General features: G+C 58.7%; 1 protein-coding gene across 9 annotated transcripts in view; it reads right to left on the minus strand.

Annotated features, from left to right (window-relative positions):
* Window positions 1-19,037, minus strand: part of CACNA1G (calcium voltage-gated channel subunit alpha1 G) — a 61,918-nt gene that overhangs the window by 26,237 nt on the left and 16,644 nt on the right. For 5 of the 9 annotated variants that reach the window (XM_053911617.2, XM_053911616.2, XM_053911614.2 and 2 more), the window contains exons 9-16: window positions 18,569-18,945; window positions 6,377-6,528; window positions 5,402-5,587; window positions 5,202-5,316; window positions 4,958-5,113; window positions 2,079-2,147; window positions 500-584; window positions 230-423 (exon numbers count right to left, since the gene is read on the minus strand). In XM_053911617.2, the coding sequence (XP_053767592.1) occupies window positions 230-423; window positions 500-584; window positions 2,079-2,147; window positions 4,958-5,113; window positions 5,202-5,316; window positions 5,402-5,587; window positions 6,377-6,528; window positions 18,569-18,945 (1,334 nt within the window). The remainder of the gene's footprint in view (window positions 1-229; window positions 424-499; window positions 585-2,078; window positions 2,148-4,957; window positions 5,114-5,201; window positions 5,317-5,401; window positions 5,588-6,376; window positions 6,529-18,568; window positions 18,946-19,037) is intronic. The other 4 variants (XM_053911609.2, XM_053911607.2, XM_053911605.2 and 1 more) reach the window with 1 other exon arrangement.

The raw sequence follows: 19,037 nt of genomic DNA on the forward strand, positions 1-19,037 counted from the left end.
AAGGAGGCTCAGAGGTTGAGCCTCCCTCCATTAGGGAACCGAGGCGGCAGGATTAGGACCCAGGCCACGGCTCCTCCACATGCCTGCATTAGCAGACCTGACTGACCTCCCAGGGCTTGTGCAGCCCATAGCTCTGCCCGCCCACCTCCATCCTCACTCCCCCCCCCCCCCCCCCCCCCCGACGTCCTCACATCTCCCGCCATTGGGCAGGGACCCACGGCATCCCTACCGGTGACTTCATCTCATGGGCTGCCCCTGGCTCTGCCGACCCGCTGCTGCTGGTGCGGCGGGAGGAAGGGCCCAGCGCCTCGGCCAGGCCAGTGCTGGAGCTCTTGGGCAGCGACATGGGCGTGGCAGCTGTGTGGATGATGAGAGGTGGCAACAGGCTTCTCTGAAGCTCCGGGTGCTCTCCCAGGGACACCACTGCAGGGGAGAGATGGGGAGACCCTGAGCCCACTGGCCCAAGGCCAGGGGCTGCTCCCCCAGAGTAGATACTCACAGGCCAAACGCTTCTTCCTGTTGCCATCGCCATCCAGGCTGGGCGAGAAGAAATCGGGTTCCGACTCGGACTTGGTGGCATCTCCCTAGGGTTGGGGAGCAGCGGGCTATTAGGGGCCTGGCTGGGCAGGGGTCAGTGGGCTAGACGAAGGTCTCCCTGTCTTCACACACACACACACACACACTACATAGAGGACACAAGAACCAGCAACCACGGCATGAGACATGCACTGGCGTAAACCAGACCACCCAGGCTTGGGGCCCAGGGCTCCCCAGGGCCCCCAACATCCCTGCCTCCCACCAACCACACCTCAGAGAAGGCCACTGTTAACCCCAGAGCCTGCAGCACAACCAGGCTGGCTAGGACTGGCTCCAAGAGTCAGTGAGGGGAGAGAGGATAGCTGGGTGGGTGGGTGGCATAGGCCGGAGGGAGCCGGGGACCTGAGGGAAGTGGTCACTAGAGTCTCAGTTCCAAAGGCCATGTGTGGCCTTTGCTTTTCCTCCATGGCTGCCCTCCCTGAGCCTCAGACCTAAGGACCCCAGAAGGAAATGGAAAGACCCCAGACAGAGCAGCTCAGCCCAAGGATGCCACTTCAGTCCCTCTGCTTCTCCCTCCATCCTACCCAAGCTCCCACCCCGTCCCCTGGCCCCATTTTTACCTCGCTCCCTGTCTCTGGGACAGTTTTTTCTTCCTTCTTAGCAGGTCAGTAGGTTCCCCAGTAATTACACACTTCTCCTTAAGAAGTTATTAAAAAATACTTGATTGCTACTTTTGATCAGGACATAAATATTGCATAATTGGCATCTCAGGGGATCATTTTCATTAACTCAGTTTACGTCCATAACGAGGCCTTTAATTATCAAGTGGGATCTCCAGGGGGCTGCTCGGGATGTGCAGCACCGTGGGGCCCTGTGGGAATCCCGACTTTGCCCTGAATTCTGGTGCCAGTGCAGGAAGTAGCAGGGCCCAGGCTCAGCGTAGGGGCCAGAGGAGGAGTGCCCCCAAACACCTGCCGGACTTTCCAGGTGGCCAAGGGGCCAGACACTGGGAAGGGGGTTGAAAATTCTGGCATATTCTGGCAAGAGCCATCCCTACCCCCACATCCTCCAAAGACTGGTCCTGAGCTGAGGCAGCTTGTGGGGTCTCCAACAGGGGCTCAGGGCAAGGGGAAAGGGAGAGAGATGGGGGAGCACGGTCTGGGCCATGGATCGAACTCCAGCTAGGCCTGGCAGCTGGGACCCCCGGGGGCCCTCTGCACAGGCACGCGCCACGGCGTACCACACACGTGCACACAGAGGATTCTAAGTCCCTTCCTTCTCCCTCCATCCACCGGTCTGTCGGGGACGGAATATGCCCTTGGCAGGTTGATGGGGGCAGAGGCAAGGAGGCTCCTCTCCTCGATGTCCTCAAGGGGGAAGGGACTTAAAATCGAAGCCAGCCTCACAACACCAATGACCACCACGGCGACCACAGGTTGCACAGGAGCTGAGCGTGAACACGAGCACAGAGACACGGAGGCAGAGTGGAGGGGGCTCGGGGCATGGGGTAGGGGCATGCCGACTCATGATCGCGTACCTACCCCCTGGGAGTCGACAGGCAGCTGAATACAGCTTAACTGTCCACTCGCATCTTCCCGTTTGCTGATTTCCTACAGGGAGAGGGGGAGGCAGGGGACGGGTGCTGGTCACAGGCTTTCAAAGAGCAGCAGTGTCCAAAGAGGATGAAGGGGAGAGATGCAAACCCGACAGCAGGGAAACAAGACATGGGGCGGGAGAGGGGAGGGAGAGAACGGCCTTCCAGGATTCAACCACAGGCTCTGGGGCCAGAATGAATCTGAAGGGTGAGGAAGGAGGCCACAGAGATGGGGACAAGGGCGGGAAAGGAGATCAAGCACCCACATAACCCTAATGACAGCCACCATTCCCTGGGGTGTGCGAGGCACCGCAGAACCGCTTCATTAACACTAGCTTGCTTCCTTGCAAGGTGGGAAGCAGGTACTGCCAGCACAATCTTAGAGGAGGCGCCTGAGGTTTGGAGAAGTTAAGAACACTATGCAAGTCACACAGAGAGTAAGAGGTGCATCGGGGCCTCCAACCTAAGGCTCCAGCTCCGCCTTCCTGGCTGGGAGGTGGCAGGCTTGTGGAATGGGCAGGGAGGCGGGGAGGAGGAGTAGATGGGAATCAGAGGCTGGGGAGGAGACCAGCTCAGGACGAAGAATAGGCCTCCTAACTCCCATCCACTCTGCCTGCATCGCTCCCAATCAGTAACGGGTCTGGCCACCCCCACTGGGATGGAAGTGACAGGTAACACTGGGATGACAGACAGCCTTGACGTTGTTTAATATCAATTAATGGCCTCACACAGGGCCTGCTGCCTGTTCATTTAATTAAGTGTGTGGATGATAAATATACAGGGATTCAGGGCGCTGCCCCCTACAAGTCAGGAAATCAACAGCCAGCCGGCTCCGTCCTCTGGGCCTCCTCCTATCTCTCGGCAGGGTGGCAAGGGGCCACTCTGGGGGCCTGCAGCTGATGACATCTAACAAAATGGAGGTAGCCACTTCCTCCACCGAGGTGGGTGGCCTCATGCCACTACAGCGGCAGGAACCAGTCTCCCCCCGCCAGTTCAAGGGGCTCCCTCAGAGCCAGAGGTGTGGTCCCCTGAAACTCGGTACAGGAGAGGGCAGGTGCCTCTGGAGGTACCCAGGTCACTGGCACTGATTGACCACGCCCGACCCAGGTGTTGGCTCACCACATGCAGGACTGGGAGCAGCTGGTCCAGCCCCTCCTCCGGCACTTCAGGGCCAGGCCGCTGCCACCCCCATGGAGGGGATGTGGATCCCAAAATCCTTCCTCCATCCCTCCCCAGATCGGAGGCATCGTGCCCGGAGTGAGACCCTCCCAGCAGTCACTTGCACTCTGAAGGCTGAGGGGGGTGTGGCCTCAGGTCCTGGCTGATCCCTTAGGCTGAGGTGGCCACAGGCCCCCAGCAGGGCCTGAGTGACCAGGCCAGGCCCTGGGGCCAGCTGCTCTCTTCCCACACATAGACATTGCTGCTGCCTAGCAACCAGGCCAGCTCAGTGGCACTCCACAAGGTGCTTGCTGAGAAAGGCAGCAGTGGGGAGGGGGTTACCTGTGTTGGGCACCTCCAAGGCCACCACCGTGGCCATCAACCAGTTGAGGAGAAGGGAATAGGCCCAGGGTGCTTTTCCTTTTCCTCCACAGGGTTCCACAGAAATTGTTTTGAGGGAATCTTAGCTCTCAGGAGCTATGGTTTGGGAGGGGCTGAAGGACCACATCCCTACCCTGTTCCTCCTCCCACAGGCCAGGAGCAGTGGCTGAGAGTGGGGGGTCTTCATAGAGCCCCTGGCTTTTGTGGGAGCACAGTGGCATCCCTTAACCCTTCAGGCCCCAGGGAACCACCAAATCAGTGTCCTGTTGTAGGGAGACACCAGGGTCCCTCCCCCTTACAAGAGGTCCAGCCATCACCCAGGCAGAGCTCCACCAGCTGCCCTCCCTGTCACCCAGCAGGAGGAAACGCGGTAATGGGTAACTATGGAATTACAGTGGAAGCTGGAGAAGGCCAGTGCCGGACAGATGTCCCCACACCCCACCAGCATGGCCCTCCGGGAACAGCCCTCCCTCCCAAGGCCGGGAAAGAGGCGGAAAATAGATTTTTGTTTTTCCACCGTGTGCCGAGTATTTATAGACCAGGCCGCAGCGGGAGTTTCCATCCGGGTCACCCGGAGAGAACTGGACCAAGAGCTTCTCCAGGTCCAACCTGGAGCGTTTCTAGGTTGGGCCAACCTACCCTGCGCAAGGCACTGGGCTGGGCCTGGGTGGGAAGAGGGACAGAGCCGAGGGAGGGGAGGAGGGTGCAGCCTTTCTGGCAGAGGCTGTGCCCTAGCACAGCAAGGTCGGGATCAATGTAAATCAATATTAATTGATGATGCTGCCTGTGACGAAGGTGATGGAGCCTGGGCTGGAAATAGGACGCTCATCTCTGCCATGCCTGCAGCTAATTGGGCTCATTTCTCACCCTGGGCAGCTCAGCCTTGCCCAGGAACTGGTGGCATCTTCATCATCTCAGCCAGAGCTCAGATGACTTGCACACAAGCTCCCCCCACCCCTCAGCTCAGATGGGCCCCCCCCAGATGTCCCCGAGAGTGCCTGTACTCAGGCATCCATCTGCACTGTGTGCCCACCCTTGTCCAGCTCTCTGCAGAAAAGGTCTAGCTGACTTTGAAAGGGAAGCCCACTCAGCAGCCGACCTGGGGACCCAAGGATCCCCACAATCACCCCATGCCCCCAAGTGCCAAGGGGCTTCCTGAAACCCAGAGTGTCCCACCCTTAGTCACCTACTCTGAAGGGCGCCTGAAGCAGGACCTGCCAGGCCACCAGAGCACAAGCTGGGCAGCCAATTCCTCCTGGAAGTGAACGGTTGCGGGCAGGGAATTACCTCCGCCTGGAAGCCCTCCACCAAAATGGCGACAAGCAGATTAAAGAGCACGTAGTTGCCGAAGGTCATGAGGGCGATGAAGTACAGGGCAGCCCAGGACGACGTGGAGGCCATGCCGTTGTAGAGCACCTTGTTCCAGTCCTCCTGGGTCAGGATCTGTGGGCAGAGGGTGCGAGTTAGGGCCTTTACCAGGCTCACCCCACTACCCCTCACCCCTGCCCGTCCTGTCCTAGGTCCCTCGCACCTGGAAGACGGTGACAATGGCCCAGAGCAAGGAGTCAAAATTCTTCCGGTCTGGTAGTGTGTCCCCGTCCCGCTCGGATGCAAACTTGCAGCCGAACAGATGCATGCCCAGGATGCTGAAGACACAGGAGTCACATGCCGGGCTCAGGCCCCAGTAACCCCGCCCCCCAGGCCCTTCCCCTGGCAGGAGGCCCCCCTCACCTGAAGATGAAGATGAAGAGCATGAGCAGCATGCAGAAGGTGGCCACGTTGTCCATGGTCTTCATGAGCACCACCAGCTGCCGCTGCAGCGCCGGCAGGAAGCGCACCAGCTTCAGCACCCGCATCAGGCGGAAGGTCCGCAGCACCGACAGGCCGCCCCCCTGCTGGCCCACGATCTCCCACACGCTGCAAGGGGGGCAGGAGATCTGAGCCTGCGGGATGCCCACCCCCACCTGCCCCCCCTTTACAAGAGGCCGGCAGCGCCTGGGCCCTGGACTGGTCAGCACAGCCTGCGAGAGTGGGGCCAGACCGGCCCTTGGGCCTCTGAGACGGCAGAGATCTGGGTGACAGCCCCAGCCCTCTCCACCCTCCCGGCCAGGCCAGGGAGCACACGTCCTGGCAGAGCACTGCCCTCTCCCTCAGTCGGCCAACGCAACAGCATTAAGTTATGGAATATTTGCTTTGTTCTCTTCTAATGAAATCTAGAGCCAATTCCAAAAAGCAATAAAGCAGTTCTCCTGGCCCTAGGCCTGGGGGGACAGAGAACTTTCCCAAGGTCTTAGAAAAGCAAGCTGCCGGCATCTGAGATCATTTCCAAGCACTGTGCAAGCAGGGATCACTGGCTGGGCCTCATACCCGCTCCAACTCCTCTCCAAAGCCAGCTCCCCAGTCCTCACCCACCCCAAACCTGCGTGGGGCTAAGGACAAGAAGTAGAAGTGGGGAAAGAAGACTGCAGAGGGGCTTGGCCAAAGGAGAAGTGAGGCCAAGTTCCTCCTGAGCAGGATAGGGCTGAGGGACAGGGTGGAGTGGAACATGGCGGGCACAGAGTCCCCACCTGGGGGAGGGGCAGGGCCTTGGGTCAGTGGGGCCTGACTCCAGACCCCTTGACCCCAGAGGAACAGGCCATTGGCTCCTTGCCCCGAGCTACCCTGTGGGCATTCTCTGGGTGAGCGGCAGTAGAGGGGCAGTCGCACCTGATGACAACGATGACTCCGTCAAAGATGTTGTAGGGGTTCTTGATGTAGCCAAAGGGGCCGTACACGAGCAGCTTCAGCAGCATCTCCAGGGCAAAGAGGCTGGTGAAGACGATGTTGCTGATTTCCAGGGCGTTGGTAAGCTCCTCGGGCTGGAGGGCAGGGCAGGGCAGGGCAGGCATGAAGCAGCCATGGCTTGTCCCTGAGCCCCTCATCCCCATCCTCCCAAACAAGGGGCCACAGGGAGAGAAGGAGCAGGAGCAGCAAGCAGGGGGAGGAGGCCAGGGTGGTTCTGGAGGCTCACGCTTATGCGGAGGACCCTCCCCCAAAGGGTTCATGAGGAATGCACTGAGGGGCAGATGTCACATGAAACCCTCCACTCCCAGCTCTGGTCTCAGCCCCTGGGGCCTGCCCTATGGGTCCCTCACCTCCTCCTGGGAGCTCTGAGACCCAGCCGGTCCTGTGCTGCCAGGTCAGCTCAACAGGCCAAGACCAGCAGCTCAGTGATGCCGGCCCATGTCACCAGATGGCCACCAAGGTACACATACCAGTCACACAGACACATGCAAAGCCACAGGTGCTCTACAACTACCTTCTCTTGGACAACTGTCGGCTACCCTGCTACCTTCCAGACACATGCACAGGCATGCATACACATGTGCACACAACCACACATGTACCCACACATGCATGGACACACAAACACTGTGATGCACAGAAGGGAAGCCCCGAGAAGGGTTGTCGCAGATAAGGAGGCTCCTGGAGCTGCGACCTGAGACTAGGACACCTGGGTTCATCCTCAGCTTGTCCTATCAACACATTGTGGGACCTTCAGGAAGATTCTCAACCTCTCTTGCCAAACATAAAACACTGGAGGTGGCCCTGGCTGGTGTGGCTCAGTGCAATGAGTGCTGGCCTGCAAACCGAAAGGTCACTGGTTCGATTCCCAGTCAGGGCACATGCCTGCGTTGCCAGCCAGGTCCCCAGCTGAGGGCATGCGAGAGGCAACCAATCAAGATACATCAATGTTTCTCTCCCTCTCTTTCTCCCTCTCTTCCTTTCTCTCTAAAAATAAATAAATAAACACTGGAGGTAATTACCTTTTTGCTCCAACCCAGGGTCTGGAATTAAAACCAAGGACACATCCTAAAGAGGTCATCAGAACTAATGACAAACGTTATCTCATCTGCTATTCCAGCTCACTAGTCACCTCCCTCCCTTCTTCTTCTTTTGAAAATGAAATGCTCACTGCCTGCCTAGAAACGCACCAGGTATTAAAGGGGCAGCAAAAACATGCCAGCCACGCTCTCTGCCTCCCAGGAGCTCAGCAGCTAGCTGGAAACAAGTTGTACACACACACACAACAGCTGAATAACCACAAGAGGCCTTAGATGCTTCAGTGACAAAATAAATTATCCAGACAGTAAATCCAGGAGTTCAGGGACAGAAGGTGAGGGAAGAACACACGGAAAAGCCTTAGTCAGCAGCCAGCACTTGAAAATGAACTCTGAAGGGTGAGTAGGGTCTCCCCAGGCAGAGGGCAGGGAAGGCATCACAGTTCGAGCACAAGGAATGAGCCCTTTGGGGAGAAAGGGAAGGGTCTGGTGGGCTGGAGATTCAGGATGGGGTTGACTGGTTCAGCGAAGCCCACTGCCCACCTGGTGGGGGGTTTGACCATTCAAAAGCCCAAAGTCCATGGTAGCTACTCAAGAATAACAAACAAATAACCAAATGAAGCCGTCAGTCCATCAGAAAACTCACTCTGTTTACCTGGCTGTCTCCTCTAGCCAGCTGCCCAGGTAGGTCACCCAAGCAACGGGCCAGGCCCAGAGGCCCCAGATGCCACCAAGTACATCTCAATGGCCCCAATAAGTGCGGGCAGCCTGGTGGGCAGGTAGGGAGGATGGGGAAGAAAGGCCCTCTGACTATCAGGTGAGGGCTGTTTGGGGGTCCTCAAACATGGCTGCTCAGAGCCCGCTGCCCAGAGAGTGCGTGGCTGTCATCGGGGCTGGCGCGGCAAGGAGCCCGTTGCTCCAGCAGATCTGGAGCGAGTCTTTGCTCCCCAGCCTGTGAGGTGGGGCAGGAGAGGGCACCACGACCTGACCTGGTGAATAGGGCCACAGAGAGACAGGGCCTTTGGTGAGCACAGTGCAGGCAGTGGGGAGGGGCTGTGGTCAGGACAGATAAAGCCCAGGACTCAGACCCCTCGTGATGGAGCGAGTCCCCCACTCAGTGCTCCTAAGCCCAGTCTACCAGGATCCCCGTCCCTCGGCCACCTATCCGGTTGTCCGCCTTTGGACTGGATAAAGATGAGGAGCACAGGAGATGTGATACTTTGAGGGTTCCCAGGCTCACCGTGTGTCTCACCTCAGGCCAGCCACACAACAGCCGTCACACGCTCGTTTTACAGATGAACAAAAGACGTCCGGAAGACGGTGAATGACTGGTTCAAAGTGACAGGGTGGGGAGAGCCAGGGAGGGGCCCCGGGCCCACCTCACTCTGACGCTGATAAATACCAGGCAGGACCCAAACCCAATGTGGTGACAGCAAGGGGTCTGTGATTCCAGACACGTGGAAGGACTGAGTTCATACTGTCTCTTCTGATGTACACAAAATTATTTTTCACAGGAACATGGATGTGTGAGTAAAGAACAAGCGATTTGAAAGCGTAACTGAGGTACACGATGCATGCTATGGCATACGCGTGACACCTCAAAAATGCAGATCAATCAAACGTTTTTCAAGTAGCTTTTGTTGTCTTGCATTTACTCAGCCAGTGAGCCCTGAAAGCACAAGCACCACCAGGCTTGTGGAGGGAGGGTGTCCTCATTTCCCACGGTTACCCCCGAGGCAGACACAGTCTGTACCTGAGGGCTCATGGACAAGCCCACACGCCCCCAGAAGGGAGGTGCAGGACTTCCCCAAGGCCTACGGCACCAGTGCTCCTCAAGGGGGTGGCAGAGAAGCCTGAAGCCTCCGCCTCACCCCTCCAGGCAGCTCTGAGACTGGAGAAGCAGGTGGGGAGGAGGGCCGGGCACGCTCCCCCTGCGTGCCCTGTCTCTCACCTCCACCCCCTCACTGGGCACACTGAGGGCAACGCCCTCCCAGGGCCTGGGATCCCCCATGATCCGTGGGAAAAGAGGCCTCCTCCCCCAGACATCCAGGTCTGTGCAAGTTACTAAATTGGAGGCTGGGAATGTTCTGCAAATGCAGGACAAGGGCGCAGAGACGCAATCTTAGCAACACGGTGGCCCCAGGGACCAGATCCCGGCTACTGCAGCTGCAAAAGGGCAGGGAGGTAGCACCCTCCACAGGTCCTGCATGGCCAATGCCCTCCCCTCAGAATGTCATTTCCTCCCTGCCTCCTAGACAGCACAGCCTGCTCTGGAAGACGTGGTCATTTAAAGGTCACACCCTTTGCTCACTTAGAAAGGTGCATCTGTGCTTTCTGCCGCATCTTTCCACGCTGCCACCACTCCCCCACCCCCCCACAGAGCCTGTGCAGATGCACACAGCCCATCAGGTGGGTACCAGCCTCCCCTCACTGACCCTCACCAGTTAGTTACCAGGAAGTCCCTTCTCAGGTCTAGGCTGTACCCTCCCTCTTATTCAGGGTGTCAAGGCCCAGTGGGGGGCTTCAGTGAGTTGAAGCCAGGCAACCTGAACATCTTCCACCCAGAGGCCTCAGGCTCTTCTCTGGGCTGACACTATCTGTAAACCTCCCATCTCCCAGGTCCCAAACCTTTCCCTCCCTCAGCCCGTCACCTTAGAGCAACTGTGGCTCCCGCACCAGGATACCCCTGAACCTGCAGCACCTCCAGCACCTCCGTCAACTAACCCTTGAGGTGCCCACGGTGTGCACAACACTGGTGCTAAAAACTGGGGCTGAACCTGAACACAGGAGGCCTGCCAGCTCTGAGAATTTCCACCTGTGTGACCTACGGCAAGTCCCTTAACCTCTCTGATCCCTAGTGGCCTCATCTGTTAAACAGAGCAATACCACCTCGTGCTGAGACTGCTCTGCAGAACACAGGAAATCAAGCCTGTGAACGCATCCAGCTGAGAGCCACGCTCAGGTGGCCCTGTGGGCACTGACCGTGGAAGCAGGCCTCACACACGGCAGGACAGAGTGCCTACAAGGCTGTAACTAAGCACCATGCAGGGAGGCAAACACCAGGAGTGCCCCGGGAGCTCCTACCCAGTGGAGGTCAGGGGGCCATCAGGGAGGAGGAGGCGAGGGGAGAGCCCCTATGGGGGATATCCCCAGTTGGGGGCAGTGTGAGCCCAGGTGTAGAGGAGAGAATGGGCAGGGCATACTGAGGACCAAAAATCAAGTGGTCTGCCCGGGTCAGAGGATGGAGGGGCCAGCGGGGGGTGGGAGGGGACAAGCCTGCAGGGTCAGCAGGGCCTGGCGGAATGACTCCACTCCACAACTCAGGCTGGGCTTCCTCTGCCCACATGCTGCCACTGAGGCTTCTGTGGGTGGGGGCGGGAGGGGGAGAGGAGGAGTGCAAAGCAGTGAGTTAAGGAGATTAATCTGGCTGCAGTGGTGGCAGCCTAGGGACAGCTTGGAGAGACGGAGAGGCAGAGACCAATTAGGGGATACTGCAGAGGTCCAGGCAGGAGGCCGGGAGGGAGCAGGCCTGACCGACAGTCAGGTGCCTATTGCAGGGAAGGCTCGAGGGGGTGGACAAGCCCGGCGAGAGCTGAGCGGGGGCTCGCATGAGTCACCCCAGTAGTGCCAAAGTGCTGTTCCCACCCCCAGCTCCCAGCCCCCTGCTCCACTGACCCCGAAATCTCTGCTCCCCAACTCCAACCCTTCAGTTCACTCTGCTTTTGACAGTCCCACCCGCTGCTCCTGCACAGCCAGGGGGGCTGTTCCAAGGCGGCCGGAGTGATGGGTAAGGGTCACTGGGTCAGTGGGATTCCCTCCTTCCTCTTCCTCTTCCTCCTCCTTTCAAGGAGGTACGGGAAGTCAGGGGACACTCGTGTGGCAGGAGGTTTCCAGGAAACGCCATAGGCTTCATCATATAGATCGTGGCCTTGCTGTTTGCCATCCCCCTGGATGCTCGCCAGCTTGGAACGTTGCCTGCTGGAATGTCATGGTGCCCCAGCACCTCCTAACGAAGGGGGGGGGAGGCTTTAGCCCTCCCCCACGGTCTCCCATGAGCTCCTCGAAGCCACCCCAAGTAAACACACAAGCTAAGTAGGCACAGAACACCTACAGTGTTCGCTCGGCTTGCAGACACCTAGCCCAAAGCCCCTCTGACTTAGAATTCTGGAGCTGTGGCCCGTGCCCCTCACCTGCCGGGACAACTTCACGGTCCAGAGCCCAGGGTGGACCGTTTAAAGGCTGTGCTCATACTGCAAACCTTGGAGGGCTTCTGTCCTGCCCAGTCCTAGCCCTGGTAAGTCCCCACCTCCTCTGCCTCTCCGCTGCAGCGGGCGAATTGCTGAGCATTGCTAGAGTCACAAACCTGCGCTGACTGGACAGGGTGATGCCCTGCTGGGGGCCCCACAGCTGCTGTGCACCTTTACTGACTGTGTTCTATTGCCGCATGCCCATCTCTCTCCCCCAGGAGCTGCCCCAAGCCTCTCCCTCTCCTCGGCCCCCATCCCCACTCCCAGCCTGGCTTCCACCTCCCTCTTTCCCCCATGCAGCTCTGGTCCTGCAGCCGACTCCTCTCTTCCCCTCCTGGAAGGGAGCCAGCCGCTCCTCCACCTGCACCTCCATCTCACTCCCATCCCCCGGGCTCCCCTGGGCCCCATTCTGTTCCATCATTTATCCCAGGTTCCTGCACTCCTCCGATCTCCTTTCCCCACCCAAAAGCAGAAACCATCATGTGAATCCAGGCCCATTCAGCACCGTACCCTGGGCCCTACCTCTGCAGCTCTCTCCATGGACCCTCTTCCCAGCCCTCCCCTTAGTGGATGCCTGAACAGCATCAAGCGGCATCAGAGCAGCTGCCAGCCCTCCTGCCTCATGGCTGGCCTGCTCTGACTTCCCTGACCCTGCGCTGGTGGCCACCTGCTGCTGTCCTGGGCTGCCCTTCTCTCAGGCCAACATTCCTGAGTTGAACCTGAGCCCACTCCCTCCCCTTGGCTCCCTGCTCCACCATCTCCCCCACTCCCACACCCCCAGCTGTCACTGGGTGTAGAGGACACTAACCAATCTCCCCCAAGGGCTTGGCTCCTCACCCCGAGAGCCAGTCTGCCTGAGAGCCTTCCCGGGGTGGCCCATGGCCAGCTCAAAGGCAGCACATCCAAAACAAACCGTCTCACCTCCTCTCCCAAACCTGTCCTTCCCTGACTTAGAGGCTCCCTCACTCTCCAGGATTCTGTCTTGGAACCTGGGAGTTATCTAGGATTCTGGCCTGCCCTCCATCACTCCAGCAGCAGGTGCCAGCTGCAGACCCTGCCAGTGGGACGGCAGTTCCCCCACCCCTCCCTCTCCCTGCCACCTCCAGACTTGGGGCCCTCATTGTCTCTGATCTGAACGACAGAAATAGCCTCTGGTCCCTCCCCCAACCCAGCCTGCACCTAATGGAATCTCAGGCTTCCTTCAACTCTGCTCAGACACCTCAGGGTGGGGGTGGGAGGCAGCATGACTATCCTTTCAAAGCATCCTATGACACCCTGTGCATTTCCAGGCTGGGCTTCCGGAATTGCTCTAACCCTTCCACCTGGATCTCTAGGCTCCTAGCCCTAGCTGCTGCCAATCCCACTTATCTTTCAAGGCCCATCTCAACAGCCACTTCCTTCATGAAGCCCTTCCAACCCCCCACCTGGGGGCCAGCACCACTCTCTGTCCCCAGAAGCCTCCCTTACAGCATTTGGCATAATCGTCCCTGAAGCAAAATGACTTTTCCACCAGAACCTAAGTTTTGGGGTACTTCTGGTTCTTCCCTCACCTCTGCCATTTGTTATTCTACTCTAGGGTGCTGTGCATAGGAGGTGCTCCCATGTTTGCTAAATTGGGGGAGCCTAGTGCCAGAGGATGCCTGAAGGAAAGTGAGCACCCCTTTAGTCAGCCACTCCAAACAGCACCCTTCACCTTCCCACCTATGGAGATCCTTTGAAAGCCTGGGGCCTGGGCAGCTGATCAGCCCCCCAAGTCCTACTTGGAACTCAGCCCCACCTCCTCAGCCAGGGCTCCTCTGTCTGGAGGCAAAGGTCTCCTGGGAGGCCCAAGGAGTAGGTTTGGAGTGGAAGGTGTCCATAAAAACCCTCGTTCTCTAAGGCCACCATTGGGGTGTCTCTGCATGTATGTGTTTTCTAGGGAGAGGGACCCCAGCTTTCAGCAGAACCCAAAAGGAGTCTGTGAATCCTCTCAGAAGTTAAGACCTACCACATCTGGACTCGCCCCCACCTCCACCCCCAGCTTCCTTCGCCTTAAACAGCCGACCTCACTCAATTATAAATAGAAACCCTCTCTGGACACGTATCCAGGGTGACAGGACGGGCCCAGAGTCGGAGCAACGAGCAGAGTCATCACCAGCCCTGTCCTCTCCTGTCCTGAAAGGCCACCACCTCTGGACCCTCCCTCTCTCTCCTCTGCGGCCAGGAGACTACTGAGCCACACGCCCTTCCCCTTCTCCTGCGTGAGCTTGTCTGTCTTCCACAACATGAGGTTAGCCCCTGCCCTCAGCAATCCAGAGCCAGGAAGGGGATGCTTAGGAAGCTCTTGTGTCCCCAAGACCTCCTTGGCACCCCCCAGCCTCCTGGAGCAGCCTTGCCCCAGTGTAGACCCCGGCAGAGACAGGTTCTGGGAGACACCTCTCTTCTGAGCTCCAGCCACCTCCTGGATAGGTACCGGGGTGTCCTGTGAGCATCTTGTACGCATCGTCCTCCAGCCCAAGTCTGCTTAATCCCCAGTGCACACACTCCAAGCAGAAATCTGTGTGCCATGCATGTTGCCTCCTCTCCCCAAGTACCCAACTGGTGCTGCTTCAGCCACCTGCCAGTCTCCCAGCCCTCTCCTCTCCATCCCCAGGGACAGAGACGGATGAACTGCCCAGACCACTGCAGCAGCCCTCTCATTGGCCTCCTGCCTCCTGTCCTCCCTCCCTCCCTTCTATTCCCCAAGTGACTTCCACAAACACAAACCTTCACGAACATTGACCTGCTTAAACCCTTTGTCGGAAACCCATCACCTTCAGGATAAAATCCAAACTCCATCTATGCCTCTCAGGACCTGGCCCTGAGTTTTGTCCAAACTCATCTCTTATCATTTGCCCATTCCGGCCCCTACCCAGTGCCTTGAACTCTCCATTTTGGTGCCTGGTGCCCCTGGCCCTCCCCAACACTGTGCCCTCCCCCCCCCCACCCCACTTCACCACTATGTCTCACTCTTCCTTCAAACTCAGCTCCAAGGTCATGTCCTACCCGGAGCCCTCCCTGAATCCTTTCCCCAGCCTGAGTCATGGGTGGCACCTCTGTGCATCCCTCTCCAAGCTCATACTAATCAAGCAAATGTGACTATTTACTTGTTGGTGACGTCTTTGAGAGGAAGGAGGAAGTGCCTCAGGCCCAGTAGTGTGCTGGAGCTGTCTTGCACCGGCTCAAGGGAACTAGTTGTGCACACCTCTTCCCAGATCCACACTCAGTGACATCACAGTGGTAGCTTAAAACTAGCCTAGGTGGGAGCATTTACACCATGGTAATTGGCAAATGCTATAAACACCACAAATCAGGATTTCTTTTTCTTTTTCTTTCTTAAGGGCTGGTTGTTAACCATTTATCAGTATGCCACTGCTTAGGTCCAACCCTGACATACAGGAAATGCGTGTGCGATGGATGGATGGATGGATGGGTGGGTGGATGGATGGATGGATGGATGGATGGATGGAAAATTCACAGAAGTTCCCTGCTCCACATACTGCCCCCTAGTGGATGGGGCACACATATGCTCACCTGCCATCAGATCACATTCTTGCTCCCTCCTCAGGGTCCTAAGTCCTTATCATCCTCACCAGTCCCCTCTGGACAAACCAGTCCTGCCAGTTCTCCATCAGCTGGTGGGTCCAGTGGTTGGAAAAGGAGAACAGTGTGGACAGCAAGGGGCCTCCCTTGGCGGGGATGGGTATGACGTGGCTGTTTCCTTGGCCAAGATGTTGGTAGAGAGGGGCAGGAGGGGCATCACCACCCCCAGCAGGAAAACTGAATGATGGGTAAGGTGGGTGACAGTGGAGAGGACAGGTGTGGGAGGGTAGGAGCACCTGGGAGGGAAGAGAGCTGGCTCCTCCCCCAGGGACACCCCAGTAACAGCTTCTCCAGTGCCCCCCCAGCCTGATCAATAGGAGGATCAATGGACACAATTGCCTTGTTAAGGGCTCTGCAGGGAAACCACGAGCCTCTATCAGCATCTGCTGCCGCTCTCCCTGCTGTCCCTCTCAGCCGTCTCCCTCAACGGGCTCCACCACCCTCCTGTAGTCTGCGGGCTCCATCTGAGCCTGCCTCCCTGTGCCTGCCCTGTCTGCCCTAGTCTGTCGTCGGTCTCTGGGCCTTGGTCTCTGTCTTCTGCTCCCTCTCTATCTCTGTCACAAGTCTCCGTGCCTCCCTCTGTTTCTGTCTCCTCCCCCTGAGTGTCTATCACCCCCTTATATCTCTGTCCCTCTTGTCTCTGTCTTCCTGGCGTTATATTTGCCTTTCCCCCCTGGGGCTCCAGCTTGCCCTCTGTGCCCCTGTCTCTGTCTCCCCCTTTCCCTCTCTCCTCTGCTGTGTTTTCCATCTAAATCTCTGTCTCTCTCCATGTCTCCATCTCCCCCTCTGTGTCTGTCTCTCAGCCCCCGTGTCTCCTCACTCCCCTACTTGCCCCCTCCGCCCCTCCCAGCAGCCTGCTCAGGCTCCCGGGCCCAGATGGCGGGACGTTCACACCGCAGTGCCTGCAAGCGCAGGACCATGGCTGCTTCTGGGACTTCTCACCACCCCCGCGGCCCCTGGGCCTGCTGGGCAGCAGTCAGTCATCTGCCTGGCCTGCCGGGGACTCCCACTCAACCCTGTGGGGCTCTCAGCAACCAGGTAGTGGAACAAACTCCTCCCTGGAGCAGACGCTGTGCCACCACCGAGTGGGGACTCCCTGCCACTGAGGGCTTGGGGGGCCATCCCCTGCTTTCCTCAGGAAGTTGGCCAAGGAGATGTTGAGGTACCCTTGACTGATCACTTCTACTTTCTCACCTAGAGGATGTCCTTCTTGACGTCTAGCTGAAAGCCCTCTTGCTGTGGCTTCATCTGCCCTCGGTTTCTGTGACTCAGCTTCTTTCTAGTGCAAAGCCTCCACCAAGAGCACCCGGCTGGGTAGAAATTGATGGGCATACTGGCCCCCATAAATGACACTGAGTGGGTGACCCCTGGGGGACGGGCACTGACCATAGCTAGATCTGGTGTGAGGAAGAGGAGGTTGAGGTTCAGTCTTGGGGAGCCAGGGTAAAAGAAGGTTAGGGGTTGCCACCCTCTGGGCTCCGGCAGCAGAAAACACTGCCCCCACCTGCCTGGAATAGCAAAGCACCTCTCCCTGGGAGGCTGGCTGAGCGGGCGAGTGCCTACACCCCCACGCCCCAGGCGCCCAGACGCAACACGCCCATCACAGCACCACACTCCCCACCTGCTGGCACTGCAGCTGGCATCCTTCCTGCCCACCTTCCTGCCTCTCACCTCCATAGGGAGGGAATCCGGCAGAAACGGCTGGTGGGTGGGGGGGGGTGGCAGTGGTGAGGCAAGAGAAAGGGGTGCCAGTGTGGTGTAATGGTGATGGGGAGGGGTAGGGGGTGGGGCACACCTGGCTGGACAGGGTAACTGGGGTAAGAGCTGAGTGCTCACAGCACTGTGGGCAGAGGGCAGTGGGGGGAGGGAGACAGCTTCTGATCCCCTGAGAAATGAACATCTCGTATCTACCCAGCCCCAGCTTAGACCTACGCTCCCAAGCCTCAACCCAGGCCCCCACTTCCTCCTTCCCCTCAGGCACCAGCAAACCAGTCTCAGACCCTGCCTCATAGTGGCCCTACCCCTTTCCACCATGGAGGTGCCCCGTCCACTCCTCTGGCCCTTCCATGCCTCTACCCACAATCAGGGGAGCTGGGCAAGCACACAGCCTTGGTGCTGCACGAGGAAAGGTCAGGCTCCCATGACCCAGTTCCCTCCCTGAGCCCCCGGAAGGTGAGAACACCTAAGAGAGAAGAGTACAGAAGGGCCTATGGACAGATGGCAGCACCTGCCTGCTGTCCCCCTCCCTTTCCAAGAATCAGTCAAGGGGGTGACCTGGAAGGCCCCCCGGGGGGGAAGGAACAAAATGGAGGAGGCGGTCAAACTTGGTTGTGGGGCCCCATGGCGCCTGCCCCCGCCCCCAGTCAGTGTGAGGGGTGGAGGTCAGTGGGTCCCCCAGGCCACCCTTTCTGTCTTTGCACAGCTCTGAGGGTGAGGGCAGCCTCCCCTCCTGAGCCCAGGTCCCAGTGCTGGCCACTATCACCCCACAAAATAAGCCTGCTCCCTCTTCCACATGAGAGCCCTTCAAATATTTGAAGACAGCGCGCCAGCCCCCACTGAGCCTCCTCTTCTTCCCACTAAACATCCCGGTTCTTAGAGCAATTCCTCAAACGCAGTGGCTTCAAGTCCCCTCGCATGCTAGGCACTCTCCCGCACCCAGCGCCCCACTCACAGCAAGGCTCCCCCACTCACACAAGGCTGGCAGCGTGCAGGCCAGGAGAGGAGAGCCTGGCTCGGCCCGGGCGCAGCCGCCAGCCCTCCGCTCTTCACCCCTGCCTGCACAGACCCCTTCTACCTCCAGTCAGTCGTGACCCTAATTATGGAGTCGGGAGAATGCTAAGGGATCCCCAACACCTCCCCTCCCCCCATATCGTCTCCAAAGACCCAGATCTCTTCCAGTGACTTGTCCCTCCAAAGAGGCCTTGCCCACATCTGATTCGTGTCACTCATTCACATCCTTCAAAGCCTGGCTCCTGCGGGAAGCCTTTCCCGGTGGAACGCGCCCAGCTCAGGCACTGCCGCTGCCTTGGACAGCTTCCACACTCAGAGACTGCATGACATTCCCTGGTTTTCACCCTCCGAAAGTGCTCACACGCTGCTGCATCTCCCTCCTGTCCTCTCTGCCATGCAGGCCAGCCACGTGGAGAGGAAGCTGAAGCCGGGGGGCAGGACGGGAGAAGGCAGAGGGCCCCGGCCCGGGACCGCCCTACCTGCTCGTGGTACTCGATGCCCATGCTGAGCGTGTTGACCAGGATGGCGATCATGATCCCCCGACCAAAGTACTTGCTGTCCACAATCTTCCGGAAGGTGTCGCAGACCAGCCTCCAGAAGGCCAGCACGGAGTTGGGCTCCACATCCAGCCCCAGACTCCGTCGCCGTCGACTGTGGGGGTCCCGGAGGTCGCCGTGCTGGGCATCCTGTGTGAACTCATAAACCGCCTCGCTGTCTGAGTCGGGCATCTCGTGGCCGGCGAGCTCCACCTCCCCTGCCCCAGCCCGGGCACAGTAGGGGCAGCTGTCCGGGCCACAGGCTCCACTGTCTGCCTTCAAGCAAGGGCTGGAGATCTTGCAAGAGCTTTGGCAGGCGCCTGGGACGGGAGGGCAGAGGTTAGAGGCTCCAGGGTTTCTTCGTTGGGGTGGCCCTTCCCTCCGAGCGTGGATGAAATAAGTGGGGGAACAT

The sequence above is a fragment of the Desmodus rotundus genome, chromosome 9 (assembly GCF_022682495.2).
Source record: "Desmodus rotundus isolate HL8 chromosome 9, HLdesRot8A.1, whole genome shotgun sequence".
NCBI lineage: Eukaryota > Metazoa > Chordata > Mammalia > Chiroptera > Phyllostomidae > Desmodus > Desmodus rotundus.